Source organism: Morone saxatilis, unplaced genomic scaffold, assembly GCF_004916995.1.
Source record: "Morone saxatilis isolate NCDOM2014 unplaced genomic scaffold, NCSU_SB_2.0 Contig11, whole genome shotgun sequence".
Taxonomy (NCBI): domain Eukaryota; kingdom Metazoa; phylum Chordata; class Actinopteri; family Moronidae; genus Morone; species Morone saxatilis.
The window spans coordinates 11,518,802-11,543,432 of NW_023339663.1; the positions used below are offsets into that span (position 1 = coordinate 11,518,802).

At 40.1% G+C, this 24,631-nt stretch overlaps 1 protein-coding gene across 3 annotated transcripts in view; it reads left to right on the top strand.

Annotated features, from left to right (window-relative positions):
- Positions 1-13,680: 13,680 nt before the first annotated feature.
- Positions 13,681-24,631, top strand: part of acsf3 (acyl-CoA synthetase family member 3) — a 31,922-nt gene continuing 20,971 nt past the window's right edge. The window contains exons 1-5 of one of the 3 annotated variants that reach the window (XM_035651831.1): positions 13,681-13,812; positions 15,214-16,019; positions 18,597-18,752; positions 22,495-22,649; positions 23,226-23,371. In XM_035651831.1, the coding sequence (XP_035507724.1) occupies positions 15,234-16,019; positions 18,597-18,752; positions 22,495-22,649; positions 23,226-23,371 (1,243 nt within the window). In that variant the 5' untranslated portion in view covers positions 13,681-13,812; positions 15,214-15,233. Of the gene's footprint in view, positions 13,830-13,904; positions 14,314-15,213; positions 16,020-18,596; positions 18,753-22,494; positions 22,650-23,225; positions 23,372-24,631 lie in introns of those variants that run through there. The other 2 variants (XM_035651830.1, XM_035651829.1) reach the window with 2 other exon arrangements.

Here is a 24,631-nt window from a genome sequence, read left to right on the forward strand (position 1 = left end):
AATGCTATCTTTTGAGAGTATTTACGAGATTTAATGGTTAAAGTCTTTGTTTTAGAAGTCTAACATGATAGACAGTAATGTATTATTGCATTGTTTAATGCTCTGATTATTTCAGTGCACTAATCTTTTGTCGTGGAATATACCATCTACTGTTGGATTATTCTTTAAGCACTGAGGTGCTTTATGCTAACTCCTCCTCATCTGCCAGAGATGTGTTTGGGTTTCTGCAAATCTATTGATTTTTTTGTAGAGAGCTGAGTCAGGCAAAAACTAAAAAGGTCTTCAATTTATCCAAATGTATCAGCTTTTATTTTTAAAGTTTAATAGCAAAAAATAAATTGCTGTGTGTTTATTGTGATCAAAATAGTATTGAGTGCAAAACATGACAGGACTCAATCATCAATATGATAGTTTTGGTTTGGTTTATACAGAGAAAAGTCAAGGGGCGAAGTTAACATGCAGAAAGATGAATTTTATGTTGGGAATTCTTGACTCTGGCTTCTCTTCAAGAGTTTCATGGTTTGCTCTTGGCTACTCGAGCCTGCATGACCCAATTTGAATTTAAACTTGTTTATTTTATTTCTATCCTTGTTTCAAGAGAAATGTTGCTGGAAGCTGTTGAATCTGTCAAAATTTGACTACATCTCTCCCTTACACACATATCACATAAACACACACCAAAACAACAATATTCTCTCATTTTTTCTGTGGGTGTAGTCATGCTACAGTGACGCCAGTGGGAGTTTTTTCTCCATCTGTGTCGTCTGCCCATTTTAGGCCCTCGGCCACGGTCACACTGGTTCCGTTTCCCAAACATTGTGTGCGGTGGCAGGGGTAGCGAACGTCGCCCGCGCGGCTGGCAGACACACACTGCAGATATGACACTGGACCTGCCTTCTGTCTGTCCTGCTTCCCACAGCATATGCCATCACAATACTGGCCCCAAGGATTCACTTAGTGATTTAACAACCACCTAAACTGTCTGTTTATAAATCTGATTATCGGCGAGGTGAATTTGTAAAGATTTATTCCCTGTTAATTGGCCACGACTGATTTTAGTCTCTCCATGATCTGCAACTCTCCTTGCTTACGTTTCTTATTCAAAGAGTATGTCTGTCAAGTTTTCCTGGTTCTACTGGCCAGCCTCTTTTTAGCACTAGACTTGGTGGAGCTTGGCTATACTATCTGTTCACACTAGCAGTAAGGGCAGATTAGGCAACCAGAAGAGGGATTTGTTTTTTCCAATGGTCTATGTTGGCAGATGAATGGTTCACTGACGGAGCCAGGACCCACTGGGGGACTGTGGGGTTGTGAGGCACATATGGGCAAACGCAGGCTGCTGATGAGCTGCTTACATGAGCCTCTCATTGTGGCCTTAGGAGAGATGTCTCCACAGAGGATTTGAAGTGGTATAGCTGGGTCTGCATTGTTTGGGTTGGGCACAGGATTCGGAATTCAAGCTACTTTAGCGAGCAGATATGTCTCGTCTGCAGGGAGTCTCTCTCTCTTTATTTTTTACAATGTCATCCAAATTCATCAGGATGACCTGATAACAATAAAGGTTATATGAATGCCTGTACCTTGCTTTTGTATTTACACATTCTCTGAATAACTTGAGGGCAGGCAGCGTGGTCAATGGATGGAATAAAGTTGTTTCACTGTAGTCTTAAGGTAATCACCTTAAATAATGATACCCAACTTCCTGTCTACTGGCTGTAGTGAAGCTTTTATATGCTCTGGAATATTTGATGCTTTCACTAATGCTTATTGATTTCTCTTCTTTCCTTTTACTAACAACACATTGAATGGCCTATTCTGCAAGACAGACGATCAGGTATTCGCCCCCCATGCTAGTTCAGCTCTAACTCTGTCCTGCATTTCAAAATCACCTGCCCTGAACTTGAAAGGTTTGTAGCATCCCATTCGAAGCGTGCAAGGTTGCTATGTTGGCACTATATTACATAGCGATGGTAAAGTGAAATATTTAGTTCTTTCTCTCCCGTCGCTTTCCTGAAATATGATCATGATGCAGCTTGGATAAAATTAGATTTTGTCTGAGTTCACATAGGGTGGTTGTTTCTAATGCTTGCAAATGGTTTGTCTGTCTTATGCCTTTTTAGCTTATAATTGGCTATGAAAAAAGGCATAACATCTACCTTTTATTTCTTCTATATGCACAATTTTGGTAGGCATCCTTCTCGTTCCATCTTCTGCAAACATGACTGCTACAGGGCTCCTATTCACCTTGCACAGTACACATAATAGACCACATAACACAATGAGGCTGCCCAGGGCTGCTTGGGTGGTGTGGCTTGTTCTCTGGGAGACAGTGCCATGATGTTGTCTTAGCCTCCAGGGAGGGCAGAGCTACCGCTGTACTCTTGTCTGCTATAAGGGACGCCACCTGCAGACACCTCTAAACTCACGAAACTGCTATTTCTGTGCAGTTTATGTAATTTTGGATTTTCAACTTTGCACTTTAGTTTGAGACTAACTTGAACTGCAGATGAGATGTTGATGGATATTGGATTTTCATTCAATTATTATTTTATCCATTTAGACTTGACACTTTCAGTAATGAGCAGTTTGTTTTTGTTCTTAAAAAAGAAGGAATACATGAAAGATACTGTACGTAATGTATGGTGTGCACTTAGCTCCTAACATTCTTGTCTTGTTGAAAAGACAGGAAGTACTACAGAATACAGTGTGAACACTTCTGGCAAACTGTAAAAGTAAAAAGCTGTTTAGATTAGAGAGGCCCATTCGAGAAGTGGCTAACCTTTGAGGGAGAGCTCACTCAAATGCTATGCCATCTCGCGTGAGGATCTTGAAAAATTAATTATTAGCCAGGCTAAGTGAAGAAAAGCTTCTTGGTTTTGTTAGTACCAATGTTGGGTCTTTTGAGCCTTGCTCTTGTCTTTCTTCTCATTTTTATGTGAGGAGAAGACAGAGTCACAAAAGAGGTAACAAGAAAGTAACAGTGAAATTGCAGAGTGCAGAGTGGTGTGAAGAGTGTGTTTGATACTTTTGGTCAGGAGTGCGGGGAGGTGATGGGTGTTTTGCTGAGAAGGGGTGAGGAAGGGTGTAGAAGTGTGTTTTTGGCATTGACTTGAGGGGTAGAGGGATGCGTGGTTCAGAATTTATCTTATCTGTGTGTCTCTTACTACTTTGGCATTTAGGCAGAGAGCTATGGGTGCTTCCACTAAACGCCAGAGATTGTCTAGACACGCTGTTATTAATTTTTTTCAGGGTCCCTGTGCGTCGTGTATGGAATCTTAATGCTGCTGACTGGGCTGAGCTTATCCGATCTCTTTTAAAATATGAAAGCTTTGCGGAGCGGCTGGGGTCATTTAGCTGAGAGTGCGGCAATCCTCACGAGCTGCTTCCGGCTTCGCATGTTAATGTGCTCTTAAATATTCATAATCTACTCTTGCTGCCACACGCACATTGCACACATGCAATCCTCACACCACACAACCGTATGCACAAGGGACATTAGGGGAAATTATTAAATGTAATTCCTGTTTTGGTGTGTGTTAATTAGTGCGTTCTTTAAACCATGAATTTTGAGAACAGATTAAAGTATCTTTTTGCCCCACAATGATAATATGTTACTTCCGCTCCATCCGTGCGGACTAGATGAAATGCCATGTCAGTGGGATGTTGCATATGGACCCAAAGAAGACATAATTTGTTTTGTTGTTGGCTTCTTTATATTTTACAAAAAAGCGTTTCAGTGGTCATATTACTGATAAGTGAATAATGCAAGTGGCTTCTGTTTCACGATCACTGATACGTTCTTAATGCAATAATTTGTATATTTTTCATTCCTCTATAATATTCGTGGCGGATTTGTAATAAATTAATGCCGAAACTCGCATTTGATCATATAATCAAAGGTAGGGGGGGGGGGGCTGAAATCATGCCTTTCAATAGTGTAATTACTTTTTTCTATGTTTTCTTTAAAAAAATCTGTTCTTTTTGTCATTTTGCATTTTTCTAATATTACAAATAAGGGGGTTTTTAAACAAAACAACACACACTTGGGTATTGTTTGATCCTTTGGTGGTAAGATAAATAAATAACATCATGGATTTGGAGATGATTAGAGCTTGAGCCTGTCATTTATATGAAAGGATGTATTGACTTTCCGTACTGACCTTTGATGGTGGGGAGTTTATAGGGTCCCTGGTGTGATTTCAGCCAAAATAATGGTCCTTTTTGAGCTTGTTAAAGAGAACTGAACCTTAATAGCAGCTAGGATCATAACAACACTGTAGGTCAGAACTCGTGTATATACTGGGATTGGTCAGCAGTATAATTCTGATTGTTCCTTTGTCCATATGTTTTGTAACATGTGTACTGTGAGTGCTGTCTGCTTCTCCTTTTGAACACTGGTCCTTACAGCGCTCTGCTCTGTCCTCTCATTATCCAATCACTGTCTGGCACTTCTGAGTCTGAGTTGGGGGTCTAATATGTCAAATTTCCTGTCAAGTCCTAACAGCGGTAACCCAATTATGTCAATGATGTTTATTCCAAGCCTTGGTCACTGTGCCAACAGTATGTATAAGAGCATTTCTAATAAAATCTTTTATTTTATTTAACTTTGTTTATACACTAAAGTTCTTTAAGGGGTACAATGTGATCTGGAATTAGTTCAATAACAACACATTTATGAAGAGATCCCATATGCTTTTTAGACATTTGGAATTCAACGAAAACAAACAGATTCTGGCAAGTTAGCATACTGTTGTCCTGAAAACGACTGAAACACATTCAACGCCACTGTAATCCCTTATCCCAGTTCTAATGCCTGTTTCAGTTATAGGTAATGCAGCTTTACTGATATTTTATAATTACAAGTAAACATAATGGGCAAAAATAAACTGTAAACTAAGTTTGTTAAAATCTACATAGACATGATTTCACCTGACCGGGACTTCCCCCTCATTTCCTCTTCATCTGTCTACTATATAATATATATAAGTAATTCCCATAAAATACTCCTGAGGTTAGTTATGTCAAGATGGCATTTGACAAAGTGAAACTAGTATAAACACTTTTAATTGAAAATAATCAAGTATAACTTCATTTTGCTGACTGACTGTTTTACCCTGAGGCTTGAAAAGTTTTTCACTTAATTAAAATATATGCTTATACTCATATGGTCTATTTTTCTGTCCATCACACATCATGGCCCTGGGTTAATGAGAACATGAGCTATCACACTTGTTGTAATCTCTTTACTGTTGTACAGCGATGGTGATACAAGCAACCATATGAGCTCAAAGTTTGTTTGCTGTTCCATTCTCTTTTAATGGAGGAGAGCTATAAGATTCACAAAAGTGCGCGTGTTATATTATTAGTTATCTGGTGCTTTAATTGAACTATGCACACATTCTGTTGTTGCATTATCATTCACCTGTCTCATTTATAGTACTGAGGTGTTGTAAGCCATAGTTCCTGCCAGCTTCGGGCCCAAAACTGCACTGTGAGATTTGTATACAATAGAATTTCTGCATTTTACGATATTTTAAAGTCCTGATTAATCAGTAAACGGACAGCTATGATGACATATCATGATGGTAAGTCAGTCAAGTCAATCAGTCAGCTTTTATTGTCAGATGGTGCTATACATGCACGACATACAGCACACATGAAATTCAGTCTCTCGGACCCACGGTGCAAAAGCTGACTTGACTTGACTTGACTGACTTGACTATGATATGTCATCATAGGCTGTCCGTTTACTGTTATATCAGGCCTTTAAAAAATTTATCTGTAAATGCAGAAATTTCTATTGTTACAAATCTTCATTTACTGACGCTGAATTAAAGTATCTAATGTGATTGTACCAACCTTAAAGCAAAGCTGAAAAAAATTTTATTTCTGTTAACACTTTCACTTTTGTACTTGCAATTATTTGCCTCTTAGTCTCTTATTAGATCAAAATATGGATGTACATTTTATTTGTCAGAATAGCAAGAATATTTGAAAATGAAAATGTGTGTAATGTGAATAGTTACTGTCAGGATGTATGATCAATTATTTTGCACAGTGCACAATTAGCATTTTATTGCAATGCTGGAGGTGACAAATGTGTTACCTCATTACAGTAATGTAATCCAAATAACCAGTGTAATCAGTGCAGTTTTGGGGGAAGCTGGCAGGAACTATGGGCTTACAACAGCCTCATAGCTATAAATGAGACAGGTGAAATTGATAAAGTGCAACAACAGAATGTGTGCATAGTTCAATAAAGCACCAGAACTAATAAATAACACGCGCAGCTTTTTGGTGAATTCTTTATAGCTTCTTCCTCCATTAAAGAGAATGGGAACACAAACAAACTTTGATGCTCATATGTTGCTTGTATCACCACGTACAACATGTAAAGAGAGGTTACAACCAAGTGTGATAGCTCATTTTGCTCATTAGGACCAGGGCCATTGATGTGTGGATGGACAGAAAAATAGACCATATGGAGTATAAGTCATATATTTTAATAACTGAAAAACTTTCTAAGCCTTCAGGGTAAACAGTCAGTCAGCAAAGATGAAGTTATACTTGATTTGTTCAATTAAAATGTGTTTATACTAGTTTACACTTTGTCAAATTGTCCATCTTGGACATTATACTAACTGCTCAGGAGGTATTTTATGGGAATTTATTTATATATATTTATATAGTAGACAGATGAGAGGAAATGAGGGGAAAGTCCCTGGTCAGGCTTGTAATTCATTTCTATGTAGATTTTAACAAAGCTTAGTTTACAGTTTATTTTTGCCCATTAGATTTACTTGTAATTGAGTAAAATATCAGTAAAGCTGCATTACCTATAACTGAACAGGCATTATAGAACTGTGGGATAATGGGATTACAGTGGCGTTTTGAATGCTGTTTCAGATCGTTTTCAACAATCAGTATTGCTAACTGCCAGAATCTTGTTTTGTTTTCGTTGAAGTTCAAATGTCTAAAAAGCATATGGATCTCTGTCATAAATGTGTTGTCTATTAACTTAATTTCAGATCACATTGTACTCCCTAAAGAGACTTTATGTATAAACAAAGGTTAAATAAAGATAAAAGGATTTTATTAGAAATGCTCTTATAACATACAGTGTTGGCACAGTGACCAGGCTTGAATAGTAACATCATGTGACAGTTATTTGGGTTTACCGCTGTTAGGATTGACCAGGAACTTTGACATATTAGACTCTCCCAACTCAGACTGCAGGAAGTGCAGAGCAGTGATTGGATAATGAAAGACAGAGCAGAGCGCTGTAAGGAACCAGTGTTCCAAAAGAGGAAGCAGACAGCACTCACAACACATGTGTACAACTCATATGGACAAAGGACACAATCAGAATTATACGGCTGACTCAATCCCAGTATATACACGAGTTTCTGACCTACAGTGTTGTTATTGATCTCTAGCTGCTATTAAGGGTTGCAGTTCTCTTAACAAGGCTTCAAAAAGGACCATTATTTTGGCTGAAATCACACCAGGGACCCTATAAACTCCCACCGATCAAAGGTCAGTACTGAAAGGATCAATACATCCTTTTCATATAAATACAGTGTCAAGCTGTAATCATCTCCAAATCATGATTTTATTTTTATTTTTATCTTACTCACCAAAGTGATCAAACAATACCCAAGTGTGGTTGTTGTTTAAAACCTTTATTTTAATATTAAAAATGCAAAATGACAAAAAGAACAGATTTTTTTAAAGAAAAAGTAGAAAAAGAATACACTATCTGGAAATGCATGATTTCACCTTTTATTATAGTGGATCAAATGCGAGTTTCGTGCAAATTTATTACAAATCCGCACTGAATTATAGAGGGACATAAAAATATACAAATTATTGCAGTTAGAAGTGTAGTCAGTGCATCTGTGAAACAGAAGCCACTGCATATTTCACTTATCATAATATGACACTGAAACGCTTTTGTAAAATATTAAAGAAGCAACAACAAAACAAAATTATTGTTTTCTTTGGGGTCCATATGTCAACATCCACTGACATGTGCATTTCATCTATGTCCGCACGGATGGAGCGGAAGTAAATATTATCTTGTGTGCAAAAAGATACTGTTAATCTGTTCTCAAATTTCATGGTTTAAAAGAACCGCAGCTAATTAACCACACACCAAAACAGGAATACATTTTAATATTGATCCCCTTATGTCCCTGGTGCATACGTGTGTGTGTGTGTGTGAGTGAGTGCATGTGTGCATGTGCGTGTGTGCAGGCAAGAGTATGATTATGAATATTTTAAGAGCACATTTAACATGGCGAAGCCGGAGCAGGCTCGGTGAGGGATTTGCGCCTACTCTTCAGCTAATGACCCCAGGCGCTTCCAGCAAAGCTTCTTCATATTTTAAAGAAAGTCGATAGAGCTGCAGCCCAGTCAGCAGCATTAAGATTCATACAGACGCCACAGGGACCCTGAAAAAATTAATAACACGCGTGTCTAACAATCCTTCCTGCGATTTAGTGGAGCACCCAAGCTCTCTGCCTGAAATGCAAAGTAGTAATGAACACACAGATAAGATAAATTCTGAACACGCATCCCCTACCCCTCAAGTCAATGCACAAACACACTTCTACACCCTTCCTTCATCCCCTTCTCAGCAAACACACCCATCACCTCCCCGCACTCCTGACCAAAGGTATCCAAACACACTCTTCACATCACTCTGCACTCTGCAATTTCACTGTGTACTTTCTTGTCTACCTCTTTTGTGACTCTGTCTCTCCTTCACATAAAAATGAGAAGAAAGGACAAATGCAAGGGCTCTAAAAGACCCAACATGGTACTACAAAACAAAAGCTTTTTTTCACTTAGCCTGGCTATAATTAATTTTTCAAGACTCCTCATCTGCAGATGTGCATAGGCATTGAGTGAGCCTCTCCCTGCAAGGTTAGCCACTGTCTCGAATTGCCTCTCTAATCTAAACAGCTTTTTACTTGTTTACAGTTTGCCAGAAGTGTTCACACTGTACTTCTGGTAGTACTTCCTGTCATTCAACAAGACAAGAATGTTAGGAGCTAAGTGCACACATACATTACTGTACAGTATCTTTGCATGTATTCCTTCTTTTTTTAAAACAAAAACACACTGCTCATTTACTGAAAGTGTCAAGTCTAAATGATAAAATGAATAATTGAATGAAAATCCACATATCCATTCAACATCTCACTGAGTTCAGTTTAGTCTCAAACTAAAGGTTTGCAAGTTGAAAACCAAATTACATAAACTGCACAGAAATAGGCAGAGTTTTCTGATTTTTAGAGGTGTTCTGCAGTGGGCTTCCCTTATAGTCAGGACAAGAGTACAGCGGTAGGCTCTGCCCTCCCTGGGAGGCTAGACAACATATGGCACTGTCTCCCAGAGAACAACACACCACCCAAGCAGCCTGGCAGCCTCATGTGTTTATGTGTGTCTATGTATGTGTGACTGTGCAAGGGTGAATGAGGGAGCCTGTAGCATGTGCATGTTTGCAGAAGATGGAACGAGAAGGATGCCTACCAAAATTTGTTGCATAGCAGAAGAAATAAAGTGTAGATGTATGCCTTTTTTTTCCATAGCCATATAAGCTAAAAAGGCATTAAACATGACAAACATTTGCAAGGCATTAGAAACAACCATCTCCTGATGTGAACTCAGACAATCTAATTTTTATCAAAGCTGCATCATGATCATATTTCAGAAAGCGACGGGAGATGGAAGAACTAAATATTTCACTTTACATCTGTATGTAATATAGTGCAACAGTATGCAACCTTGGCACGCTTGCTGAATGGGATGCTACAAACTTTTCAATGTTCAGGGGCAGGGTATTGTTGAGAATGCAGGACAGAGTTAGTGAGCTGAACTAGACATGGGGGGGGCGGAAGTCCTGATCGTCTGTCTTGCAGAATAGTTTCCATTTTCATGTGTGTGAGTTAAAAGGGAAAGAAGAGAATCAATAAGGCATTAGTGGAAAGCCATCAAAATATTCCAGAGCGATCTAAAGCTTACTACAGCCAGTAGGTCAGGAAGTTGGGTATCATTTATTTAAGGTGAGTTACCTTAAGACTACAGTTAAATCAACTTTATTCCATCCATTTGACCACGCTGCCTGCCTCAGTTATTCAGAGAATGTGTAAATTACAAAAGCAAGTTACAGGCATTGTCATTATAACCTTTATTGTTATACAGTGTTCATCCTTGATGAATTTGGATGACATTTTATAAAAAATAAAGAGAGAGAGACTCCCTGCAGACAGACATATCTGCTCTCTAAGTAGCTTGAATCCGAGATCCTGTGCCAACCCAAACAATGCAGACCCATAGCATATAGCCACTTCAAATCCTCTGGTGGAGACATCTCTCTCTAAGGCCACAATGAGAGGCTCATGTAAGCAGCTCATCAGCAGCCTGTTTGCCCATATGTGCCTCACACCCCACAGTCCCCAGTGGGTCCTGGCTCCGTGCAGTGATACCATTTCATCTGCCAACATAGACCATTTGGAAAAAAACAATCCCTCTTCTGGTTGGCCTATTCTGCCCTTACTGGCTAGTGATCTGCACAGATAGTATAGCCAAGTCCACCAAGTCTAGTGCCTAAAAAGAGGCTGGCCAGTAGAACCAGAAAACTTACAGACATACTCTTTTGAATAAGAAAGGTTAAGCAAGGGATGAGTTGCAGAGTCATGATGATGACTGAAAATCAGTCGTGGCCAATTAACAGGAATAAATCTTTACAAATTCACCTCGTCCGATAATCAGATTTATAACACAGACAGTAGTGGTGTTTTGTTAAATCACTAAGGTGTGAATCCTTGGGGCCAGTATTGATGATGGCATATGCTGTGGGAAGCAGACAGACAGGAAGGCAGGGTCCAGTGTCATATCTGCAGTGTGTGTCTGCAGGTCCCGCGCGGCGACGGTTCGCTTATCCCCCTGCCACCGCACATATGTTTGGGAAACGGAACAGTTGGACGTGGCCGAGGGCTAAAATGGGTCAGACCGACACAGATGGAGAAAAAACTCCCACTGGGTCACTGTCAGATGACTAACACCCACAGAAAAAAGTGAGAGAATATGTGTGTTTGTGTGTGTGTGTTTTTATGTATATGTGTGTAAGGGAGAGATGTAGTCAAATTTTGACAGATTTCAACAGCTTGCCAGCAACATTTCTCTTGAAACAAGGATAGAAAAAAATACAACAAGTTTTAAATTCAAATTGGGTCATGCAGTGCTCGAGTAGCCAAGAGCAAACCATGAACTCTGAAGAAAGCCAGGGGATGTCAAGAATTCCCAACATAAAATTCATCTTTCTGCATTTTTAACTTCTCCTCCTTGACTTTACTTCATGTATAAACCAAACCAAAACTATATGATTGATGACTTGAGTCCCTGGTCATGTTTTCACGCAATACTGTAATTTTGATCACAATAAACACACAGTCAATTTATTTTTTTGCTATTAAACTTGAATAACATAAAAGCTGACATTTGGGATAAATTGAAACCTTTAGGTTTTTGCCCTGGGAACGTCAGGGCTTCTCTACAAGAAAAATCAATTAAGAGTGCAGGAGAACCCAAACACATCTCTGGGCAGATGGAGAGGAGTTAGCATTAAATGCACCTCAGTGCTTAAATGGAATAATCCAGACCAGTAGATGGTATATTCCACGACAAAAGATAGTGGCACTGAAATAATCAAGCATTAAACAATGCAATATTACATTCTACTGTCTATCATGTTAGACTTTCTAAAACAAGATGTAACCAATTAAATCTCTGTGAATACGTCTCACAAAGATGCCGTTGGAAATGTTCCCTCAAGAGGGCAGGTAATCTTCAGGCAAAGATGTCCTACTCTTTTTCAACAGTCAATGGTGTCACAGCTAAAATGTATTCAGAGCGCTTCAGGCAAATGTCCTTGGTTGTCAAAACCTCCATTAGAAATGGAATGTGAGGCAATAATTGCTCCCATCCATTTGTTCATTATAAAAATGGGAGGGAATTTCCTTTCAGAGTAATCCAGGGCTGCCTTTTGATTTGATCCTTCAACACCATTTCCTAACACAAAAAGATAGGCCAGTGCTGTCTGATGAAGTCCAAAACGCATTGCCTTTCTGAATGTTATGTTACTGCCACTTATGTTTGTCTTTTGCTCACTTTTGTTGATTTGAGGCTTTAAAAAACACTTTATGAAAGCCAAGAGCTTCCAGTTGTCTGTGCATTGTTTCTTCCTGGGCCTTTTTGAAAGCACTTGTGTTTCACGTATACAACACGTAGAGAATATTCACAGAGCATCCTTCATCTTTCACCTCAAATTAACCATGCCATCACATGAGGACATACAAGTCCCTTTGCGCAGAATACAAGCCATGTTGTCAACCATGCATTAGTATGTGGGTGGCATGTGCTCTGTGAGGCAGTCATATGTTTACAGTGAATCTCTTGGATGAAAGTCAAGTTTGCAGCTGCAGCCACAAAATAATTCATCGTTCGCCTTTTTACCCGGGAGGAGCCACAGGTAGTTGATGAAGTGGCAGTGCCAAGACTCCCAACTGGTGAAGACGAAGCGCAGCTGCCAGGAGTCAGCGCGGCCAGATGCCGCTGCTGATGTACCATGTGTTCCAAGCAGGGCAACAGTGTGTTTGTGTGTGAGCTGGGGTGGGAGGGGAGAGAAGGGAGCGCTTGCCAAGACATTCTCACATTGATGCCAACCTGACACATGCTTGGGTACTCCCCACGGTTTGTGTTACCATCTCAGCCTCTCTCTCAGATCTGTGGGGGGTCCCCTCTTTCCCTTTTCCTCAGATGCAGTCTTTTGCCAAGATGGGAGTTGGCGCCTGCTTGCGGCCGTCCAGCCCATCAGTGCCGAGATCCTTTCAGGTGGTCTTCGCTGAATGGTGTGTTGGCAACAGGCCATTGCAGCAGAATGCCAGCTTCTGCTAGATACTCTGTCTAATCATGTTGTCGCCATAACCGTAACTTTAACGCCTCATGTCTTGTCCTCTCACCTCTGACAAACAGACTTATACATGATGCCCTTTATTTTCCTCCACTCTTCCTCCATCTCTCTATGTTTCCAGTAGCTGTAAAATAGGCTCACAATGGCTCAGATTCCAGTCCCCATGTATCGCATGTCAAAAATATGGCCAACTTCCAGGAAGCAAATCCAAAAACATGGGTCGTCTGTGCCTTATTTCGTTTCATCGGAGTCGCATTCGGTCATTTTTCGGTTGAATCCTTAGAAAAAGCAGCAGTGCCATCTGCATAAAAAAAGACGAAAGACTGTTGAAATGCCCTACAAATGAAGGATTTTCTGGAAATTACATAGCTGCTGGGGTAGCATAGCATTCCTTTTGAATAGCGTTTTCCCCACGAATGGGAACGAGTGGTCTTTGACGATACTATTCCTGAGAGTGGAGGGGAGTTCTCTGAAACAAAGGCTCCAATTTCGTTAGGAACATGCCATCCTTGTTTGCAGTGTAGGGGGTTTGGGGAGGGAAGTGAAAACTTTTTGAACGTGTGCCATGTCTGTACCATTCTCTTATCTGAGGCCCGTGACTGCCAGCTGGCGGCTGAATGTGCCCACTTGCACCGTGAAGATGAAGTCAGCCAAGCTAGTTGGCACACTGAGTGGTAGGACTGGCATGTGATCTAAAGCCAAACACAGCTCTGTGTGGGGTAGCTACATATATGCTGCACTCTCCCTTCTCCCGTCCTCGTCTCTGGTGAATGGCCTCTCTACTGGATCTGCAGGTCTTCAAAAATGGGGGCGGATCTAGACAACCAGGCTGAGTTAAGAACCACAAGATGTCAGACAACAACACAAGTCATCTTTGTAGCTCTATAATCAATGATACAATGATTTGAAACTAGCTGTCTGTGAGCCTTTCACTACATGAAATGATTTAAATGCATATACTATGAGATTATGATTTAATATCTGCAGAGAACTAATACATTGTAGGCTTACTGCTCTTAGACTGAATTCATTTTCTCTTTTCAGATCAATTTCAACCTTTATCTCTTGATATGTTTAAGTTTGAATGTTAAAAATTATCTGATGTAGTACTTTGTACTTGCAGGTATTCAAAAAGGAAGTATAGAGCCACTTAAGTAATAAAACAATTTTACTGGTCTATTAAAAACTCCTATTTTTGAAGTCTCAGTCGCCACACTGGGTGTGTAGTGTGTACTTACGATGTAGGAACCATTCAAGCGACGTGTGTTTCATGTCGGAAGACTAATTCAGTTGCACCGTCCTCCACTACAAGATGTACCGGGCTTTTATTTTAGGTAAGGTGAAAAGGAATTAAAGGAGATATGTATAAAGCGGAACACGTGTATTTCTTAAGAAGCATTCATATATTATTCGCTGTAGAAAGGAGATTTTTTTTTGTCCGTATTTTGGATAAAGTCGGTCGGTGTCCGTCTTCAGTTTGCCAGTTACCTTAGTTAGATAATGTCAAATGTCAGTCACAATCAGCATTAACACTACATGTTACTTAATTAATAACAAAAAATAAAACCCACGAGTCCGTGTTTTAACTTCGCTTCTTGTTGAAATAAATATGTTTATTGTGAAGCTAACAACTGTAGATGGTAGCTTGTTTTGTCAGTCCAAAAACTCCAAGTTGTTGATAATAAAAAGGGTTTTACGCATGAGGTGCAGTTACATTATCACAGATGGTATTATGATAATAGTCCACTGTGAGACAGTTGTATGATGTCCTCTGTGGGTCTGAAGGGAGCTCTCCAAAGTCTGGAAATCTAATCCTCTGGAGGTGTGATGTGTAATTATAAGTTATTAGTTATATTATGTAAAATGTAGCATCCAGTATTAGTGGGATTGAGCCTTCTTTTAAACTAAAAGGATATTTCCAATAGAGCACTTCTTTTTATTTTACTATGAAGAAATAATTACATTTTTTGTCTATCTGCCCCCTTTTACTGCTTATTAAAAATCATAGGAGAAATGGCACATTCAGGCTGCGTGCAGTGAGTTTGTGTTAAGTAGTGCCATGCTAGTTGAATGAAAGTGAAGGCGAAGTGATAGCAACTTGGTCGAACTGAATATTACAGAAGGAAGTCAGGAGGATAATAAGTTTTAAACTGTATATCTTTAGAAGATGTCAAACTTTGTGTGCTGCTTCATAAAACCCAAGCCCACATCCACTTTTTTCCCCCAACTCACAGATATGGTCTGATATGAGTGGATGCCGCACACTGAGGATGGCCTTCTTTTAGGTTCTAACTCTGGAGGGTCTGAAGTCTCAAACATGCTGTCAGGACTTGTTGCCGCTGCTGCCTGCCACTCTCTGAAGTGGACATTGCCTCACTGCAAAGCCACTCTTCACAGAACTTATTGCTCAACAAAGCCAAGGCAATGGCTACTGGGAACGGTGGTTCAAAGACAGGCTCATAGATGGACTACAGCACAGTCATCAAGGATAAACCGGGGTCCTGTGTTTGCCAGGGCTCCAGCATTTGGAGATAGACTCGCTATCATAGATAGCAGTGGTAGCCACAGCTACAAGCAGCTGTACAGCAGCAGCTTAGGTCTTGCAGGTAGAATCACTACCACTCTCAACTCCGACTTTGGGGGTCTGGAAGGCAAACGAATCTCCTTCCTGTGTGCTAATGATGCCTCCTATACAGTGGCACAGTGGGCATCTTGGATGAGTGGTGGGACGGCCGTGCCACTCTACCGAAAACACCCTGAATCTGAACTGGAGTACATCATCTGTGACTCCCAGAGTTCACTGCTGGTGGCAGGGCATCCCTACGCTAAAACCCTCGAACCACTGGCGCAGAGACTCGGGCTGCCATGCCTGACACTGCCCCCTACATCTGACCTGTGCACCTTAGCTGGGGCAGACTCCCAAGAAAAGGAGACAGCCATTGCAGACTGGGCTGATCGACCAGCGATGATTATCTACACCAGTGGTACCACGGGGAGACCCAAGGGAGTTCTGCATACGCACAGAAGCATCCAAGCCATGGTAAATGTTGTCTTTTAAACTATAATGACATTAGAGACAAAGCCAATTACATTTCATCTTGAGTTTGATTCAAAGCTTTGACATAGCAGAGGAGGTTACAGCTGGTGCTAATGTATTACAAAGCTGCTGCTGAGCAGGGAGGGTTACCCTTTTGTATTGTGTAGTGAATACGTTGACCGATAAGTAGGAACAGTATCTTGGTCACACAAAAATGATAAATGATCAACATCAAAATGTGATGTATTAATCTTTATGTAAAAGATTAATGTCAGCTAAGGTACTGGATATTTGAAACTCAAAAATGCTGTATCCGTTGGGGTATAATTGATGATATTGATATTTAGTATGATTGTGATTTGTGTTGAGACTGTTTGGTATGTTTTTAGTCTACCCTCCGGCCTTTTATATAATTTCCTTACCCATCCGCTGTCTGTGTGTTCTATCAAGATATTCTCAAAATAGAAGAGATTTGTTTGCTACTGGAAAGTGACTGTCCATAACACATTAGTCAAAATGGCACATCTTCAGAATATTTGGGGGAGGGGGCTTTAAACGCCTCTTTGTTGGTGTGTTCAGGCGCATAGAGGAAGCTCTGACTTTCCATACAAGAAAATTATAAATTTATAGTGCCTTTTTCCCTGTTGTCCCTGTTTGTCCAGTGAGTTTGATGTTCATGACTGCTATTCTTTTTCAAAACGGTCCCTCGTCATTAGTACCTTATAGAAATAAAAGGAAAACATTACAAGTCAGGTACAGTGGTAAGACAATAAATATCATTATTTGGAATATTTGGTAAATGACTACTGTCAGATATAAAATGCACACAGGTTTTGTTTTTGTTTGTTGCCATGAAACACAAAGTAGTATTACATAGAATATATGCTTTTATGGGTTTAATTGACTTGGGCTTTCTTAAATAATTAATAGTCAACTTAAATATTCAAGTCAAGGTTATTTATATTGTTTATTTTAGTCTTTCTACAGGATATCATGCAGTGCAGGCAGAGATTATGAAGTGACTATCCGGAGCTCCACAAAACTAACAAATATAGACACACAAAATGTATTCATGGTTTGAGTGTTTAGACACCCCCGTACTCATATTTGACTCCCTGATTAGCATCATTCCTCTTTTGTTCCAGTCAAGCTTTCTGAATAATCACTAATTTATGCCATTAAAGATCTCCTGAAGATTTTCCTGTATATTTTCTAAGCGAAATTGACCTACATGTCCAATAGTGTGGAAAATTAAATCACCCTGAAAGACGGCAGAGCTTCATTTGTCTGTGGCTGGCTCAGGGAAGTGAGTGAGTGAGTGAGTGAGTGAATGATTAAGTGAGTCTGTCTGTTTTCCTGGAAGCCAACAACATCAAGTTGTCAGAATTCCTGGAAAGCTCCTCTGTCAGGTTAATGTGAATGAAGACTTGAGACCAACTGGAAAGGAAAATAAATTAAAACTTGGATTTAAGATGACCATCTGATCCCCATTTTATATATCTTTGATAATGTGTATAAGTACACTGAATGCTACAGTGAACAGGACACAATTACCAGAACACCTGGGCAACTCAGTAGAACTCTGTCGAACCAATAATCTTTTCGTTAACCAAAGTTAAATAATAACAGCTTCATAAAGATAGTAAGATAAGATATGCCTTTATTAGTCCCACAAAGGGGAAATTTCAAATTTCAAGTGGGTCTTACAAATGACAATATAATTTCGGTGTTCTTCTATAACTGGTCATTCAAGGCCAAAAACATAAAATTGTTTAAACAGACACAATTCCCCTGTATACTGTTGAAGTTCAATTCCCATGCCCTCCATAATCACCTAATCTAATTTTGGCGACTAAAAGAACCTTAATGATGAATCAGTGAAGTTTTTCCTTGTTTGAATCTAAGGACAGGGGTGTCGTACAGGATAAATGTGTGATTTTAAGCTATACAAATAAAATTGACTTGACTGAAGATGTTAATTTCCTTAATTCTTGAAATAACTGGAGGTTTAATTTCTATTTAGAATTCAGGATTACATAATAACTGTCTTCTTAAATTAAAAGATGCTATTATCAAACAGTTTGTGGTGATGCATGCTGCATTTCTGGGCCTATTGTATCTGTTTCATAATAGTTATAATGATAGCAGCAATCTACTTTTCAAAACATGAAGGATTAACATCAGATTCTAGTGTTCTTTTTTTATACTAAATATTATTAATACTAGTTTGCACATCGCACAGGGAGAAATTAATTGTTGAAGAGACATATACAGATTTCTCCCCCAACAGGATCCTCAGTAGACCAGTTAGATTATAATAACTTTAAGTTATTATTTTGCTCTCCAACAGCAACCAAATTCAGTGTTCACAGGGGGCAGAAGTCATTCTTCCAAAAGCAGAAAATTGCTAATTGAGGTGTGAATACAGCAAGTTGGCAGGAAACCAAAAGTAAACTGCATCACAACACCACAAAATATTGTAAATAATAACAGTGAAAGCTGATTGAGGTGGTTTATTGTAAAGACAGTATGATGTGCTGACCTCCTCTCTTTCCTCCCGTCTCCCCCATCACCCCATAGATCCAGTGTCTGGTTTCAGAGTGGGCGTGGTCCAGAGATGACGTCATCCTCCACACCTTGCCTCTCCACCACGTGCATGGCATCATTAACAAGCTGCTGTGCCCGCTCTGGGTGGGCGCCACCTGCATCATGCTTCCTGACTTCGACCCTCAGAAGGTCTGGACTGCACTCTGTCTCTGTATCTTTTTTGTTTGAACTCTTTATCTTGGTACAGTATACCTTACATTAACTCCACTGAACAAAAGAGGCAGCTGTAAGGCTCAGGAGGTGACTATGAGAACGAAGCTGTCATTGACATTGAGGCTAAGAAGTATTTAATTTTTAGAAATCCTGTATGGATAAGGTGCTGCTGCTTGGTTGAAAAAGACCCTCAACTCTTTCTACATAAATCCTTCTTCCTTTATTAGTGCTTCCCTTTGCCCTTCCACGTTTCTTCTCCTTCCTTTCTCCTCGCTTCATCTCCTCTCCCTCTCTCCTATCAGTCTCTCCTCCTACTCCTCCTCCTCCCTCTCTGACTGTCAAACTAAGTGTTTGGGGCTCAGTGATGAATTGCCCTGTGTGGCTTTGTATCTGACCAATGCCGACTCACGGCTGGGGCTTAAGCAGCGGATCAATCGATGAGCTGACATTGAAGGATGATAGTGCTTGTTTGGCCCTAGGAAGGGAGGGGAAGATGGGGTGCTAAGTGTGTGTGTGTGTGTGTGTGTAGGTGTGGCTTTGGAACATTTAGGAGTGTAAATGTTCGTGTTTTCCAATGTGTGTTTCTGTCTGTATGTCAGGACCTCCACAGCTCACTGGCAGTGAAGGTAGATGGAAAGGAAAGGTCTTTAAAGGACATATGTATCTGTCAACATGGGTATTGCTACTCTCTTATGGATATCAGTATTCTGCTGTTATCCCTGACCTTGTGCACCAAACCGCAAAACCCCTCCTCTCACCCTTAGAAAAAAGCCTTTATTCTCCTCCTCCTGAAGTTACAGTACATTGATGAAGTGATCGATAGTCTGTCTCTTCTATCCCCTAAGATCTCTGAAGGGGAGCCTAGGAAGCAGAGGCCGCCATTGATTTTTTCTGATTTCGCCTAGAGATAGTGACAAAAATTTTCAGTGTAGGAATAGTGATCCAGTAAATTGCAGATAAGTCTATTTCGAGTGTCCTGTTGCAGACTGACGGGGGCAGATACTCTTCCTCGGGTTCACACAGCACTTAAAAATGTTTTGTGTTTTTTGAATTCCCATGGACTACTTCATCACAGCACATTAATAATTGTATTAATATGAGGAAATTATTCATTAACACATTAAAACCATTTTTGAGATATTGATTCAGGACCAAGGGTAATAAATCACTTCAGTCATTTCATTGTGTTCTATTAGGTAAAGGCATTTTATTAAGTAGCCAGATTAATGGAGGTGCCACAGATGCATACAGTAGTTTGATCAGTCTGTCCACCACTTTGGTCCAGACAGAAATATCTCAGCAATTATTAACATTTCCATGGAATTTTGTACATAACTTCATGGTCCCCAGGGGATAAGGCATACTGCATGCCACCAGCAGGTCAAAGTTTTAATTTATCTTATGAAATATCTTAACGTCTAATAATGTAGTATATGCAGACATTTGTGCTCCCCAGATTTTTCCTTTACCGCCACCATGAGGAGTTTTTGAGTAAAATATCCCAACAATTATTATTGAATTATTGGAAGGATTGTCATTGACATTTAGATGCAGACATTCATGTTTCCCTCAGAATTAATTGTAATCGCCCTTGACTTTTCATCTAACACCATCGTCAATTATTTGGTTTATGACTAAATACTAGCAAAATGAATGACATTCCCAAGTTTCTAAATGAAGATGGTGAAAGTGGTAAATATTACACTTGCTAAACATCAGCATATTAGCGTTATGAGCTTTTTAGTATGCTCACATTTATTTAGTTCAAAGCAACGCTGTGCCAAAGTGCAGCATCACAGCACCTCTAGCATGGCTGTAGACTCTTATTTTGATAGTAGTGCCAGTTGACCTTACCATACATACCATACCATTTCAGTACCAAGACCAAAACTGTGGTTTACTTTGATACCTTTCCTTGAGTAATGTTTTCAGTATTAGTAATTTTTTTTTTAACACTGTACAGAAACTTTCCTAAATAAAACACAGTCTAAATCTGACCAAGCATCAGTGGCAACTTTTGATACCAGGGCGTTTTCGATACTCAGCACTATGGGAACATTGATGTTCAACATCCAGTCCTCTTCAGGAAGAATTGGCAATATTGTGTTGAAGTCCCATGTCGAATGCAGGGCTGAGGAGCTCATTGAGTCGTTTAGGATGCAGGCCATGGCTCTGGGTTCTCACCACATCCTGTCCCCTAGGTGGAGGCCAGCTCTTTGACGGACATAAATTGCCTTCCTCTCTCCTCCAGACTGGACTTGGTGGAAGCGCTCCACTGCGCTTGATAGACAACATCCAGAACAGTCAGGGCACACTCGGTTAATAATCTGTCTCTGCACAAAAGTTTCATTCTATACAGGTGAACTGTGAACACCCACAATTTTTCAACTTGTAATTATATTGTGAGAAACGGGACAGGGATCTGATCAGACTGTTGACAAAGGTGAATCACCTCAGCTCTATTTTTCTATATATTTCAGTTATGTTTGTTTATTAAAGGCAGAGGAGTTGAGAGGCAGGGAAGTTAGTAGATAATAGATTAGTTGAGTCTATGACAAGGTGACTCGAAGGAGAAGTGGAAGGAAGAGTTTAGAATTTGTTGGCACATTAAGAATGATGTGGTGGTACTACAGGTTAGAGATGATGGGAAAGACTGCATCTTTCTGTGTGTGAATATGCGTCTAGGTCTATGTCAGAGAGAGAGAGACTGCAGAGGCAGCGAAGCAGGAAATTACAAAATGGAGAGAAGGTAAGTGAATGTGAGATAGGGAGTGAAGGGGAGAGGGGAGAAAGAAAGATGAAGGGAAAAATGTGGGATCAGAGATGAAAGTAGAGAATGAAAAAGAAGCACTTTGGGAATGGAGGTAGAATGAAAGAAGAAGAAGAAGAAGGAGGATAAGTAGACAAAAGGGGAGGGGAGACAGCTGGGGAGGAGCGTTTGTCTCCCAAGGGGGAGACGAGACCTAGAGAAGCTGTCGTTCACCTTCACTTAATTCATGCTGTCGTCCCATCCTCCCATCGTCTACTGCGATGTACCCAGACTCTGTGTGTGTGTGTGTGTGTGCTGGCCGTGTGTGGTGTGGTGTGTCGCGCGTGTAGTGCTCGTGGTGGTGGTGGAGGAAGTTGCAGGTGGACGTTGGGAGGACGGGTGGGGGTATGTAAACACTTTGCTTGTCCTATGAACACCAGTAGTTATATGTGATATATTGACACAGTATATTATTTATATGTGACATTTTTGGTTCACACGATATAATGTTAATATGATCCATTATACAACAGCCCTAGTGTTTGGGTTATATAAAGGCGGCATTCTTTAATGCTTGATGCAACAGAGGACATGAGTGGCTCCTTCTGTAACAGTCAAAAAGCACATTTGTCAAAAGTATCCGTACAGAAGGCCTCTTAACTGGCCAGCGTGCCAGCTCTGCCCTACAGCAGTCTGCTGTTTTCCTCCCCCTGACCTTTAAAATCTTGAAGTTTTTTCTTGTCTTTTTTTGGAGTTGTGTTGACAGGTTTAATGTAAGGCTGCTGTCCGGACCTTAGTCTGCCATTTACATCAAATAAAAGAAAAAATGTCACATGCACTTGCACTAATGGAATGAATCTACACTACTTTCCTTTTTCGCCTTTCCTTATCTCCCTCTCCCTTCTACCCTCTTCAGTTATATGTTGTGCTTATCTCTCTTGTCTCTTTCTCTCTGTTTCTGTGTCCCAGGTGTGGGAGATGCTGCTGAGTTCCAAGGCTCCCCTGGTTAACGTGTTCATGGCCGTGCCAACTATCTACTCTAAGCTGATCCAGTACTATGATCAGCACTTGTCACAGCCTCATGTCATGGACTTTGTCAAAGCGGCCTGCAAAGAGAGGATCAGGTAGTGGCTGTTGGATCAGTGACAGAGAACTTACTCATGGCTCTATGTATCTGTGGGTGTGGGTGTGTGTGTGTACAGACTGGTGACATATTAAAGGAAAATAGTGTGATTAAACACCTTTGGGAAATTATGGGCCAAATTGTCTGACAGAGCTCTCCACCACCATCATTAAAACACTGAATAAAGGAATATATTTGGGAATAATGGTGTTCATCCCTCTAGCAGCAATGAAGCTGGTCCACATGCTCGTTTTGCCAACACCTTACAAGGACACTGTTAGGGCAATGTTGGTTTCTCCTTTTTGATTTGTCTGTACGTGTGCATACATATCAGAATAAGAATTAACTATTTTAGTTTTCAGGGGGCATCAGTGTTATGTGTAGTATCTGCAGTTTTCTAATTTGTTTACTGTGTGGTGCCAATATGTTCTGCTACTTCAAGGTTTTTCATTAAAATGTGCAGAAATGTTCTAGTTGGAACACTGTGGACAAATACTCATTGACTCACACAAATCACCCACAACACATATATTTTGAGCCTGGAGTGTCTTGCTCATGTACGTCCCTCTCCCTCCAGGCTGATGGTTTCGGGCTCGGCTGCTCTCCCTCTTCCCACTCTGCAGCGCTGGCATGAGATTACAGGACACACACTGCTGGAACGCTATGGCATGACCGAGATTGGCATGGCACTGTCCAACCGTCTCAAGGGCCCATACATCCCAGGTATGTAAGTTTGTCTGACTGGATACACTTATACACCCACCCACAGACACACTTTAATTTAACACAGTATGCAGAAACACTATAGAGGGAAAAAGCAAGATAAAATTTAACTAAGGTCACACTGAGACCAGCTATTGTTATGTGTTTCAGAGTTGTTTATTCTAACTCTGGTGGATAACAGTAATGTCATGCGACTTCAGGTCTCAAAACACTAACAGCTGAAAGTGAAGGTCTTGGTCCTCTTCCAAGAAAACTGTGGTGAGGTTACAAGCCAACTGCTGGATCAACGGCAGGAAATGAAGCTAGAAGAAACCGTTTTTAGGGACAGGTTTGACATATAATCAGCAGTTACAGTACTCAAGCTGGCGGTGATATTTCCACATGTGCTCCCAAATGTTATAAAGGTAAATTACAGTAAAGAATGCAGGTATAGTGCAAGTCCATTACAGTCACCCTCTCTGATGGATGAAGGCAATCTATGGATTCAAATTGCTAATCTGAAATTTTTTATCAAAGGTTTCCAGCAAAAGAAATAACCTCCATGTCCCCTCTTTTGTCTGTTGTTGCTGTGTAAAAATTAAGCCCTACATGTAGCTGGCATTAGTTTTCAGCTAGCTTATGGTTCCCAATAAGCAAACTTGCAATCAATGATTTCTTCCACTACAATCACATTAAATATATATATTTTTTATTATTATTATTTTTCAGGGGTTTTAAACAGAGCTTGAGGCTTTCATGGAGATTAATTAAAATGAAAATGACTTAATCGAGCAGAAGATTTGGGATTTTTGCTTTTCCGTTCTTTTCCTAAGTTGAAGTGTATTGTGGAGCGGCTGATAATAGCACATCCCATTAAGTGTGGTTTTGCAGATTTGTTGGTGAAATCTGCTAGGAAAAATCTTGGGCAAAATTTGATTTAAACCTTCTAGACATCTAGATCTTAGACATAACGTAATTCAACATAATTTTGATGACTATATTTCATATACATATATATATATTCACATATTTCTCAGCAGAAGGTGAACAGAATTAACCACTTTTGTACACAAAGCACATAAAGTCCACTCGTTTACCTCCACTACAGCATTATTGCCCAGGTTTACAAATGAGATTCCACTGCAGTAATAACAGCTTGTTAAATTCAGCCAACTTTCCTGGATTAAACCTAAACTGTCGGTGCGAACACACACTCAGTAACTTTCCTATTCTTTATCACATATCTTGCAAATATCCCTGTTATTGTTCTACCTCCCTCAC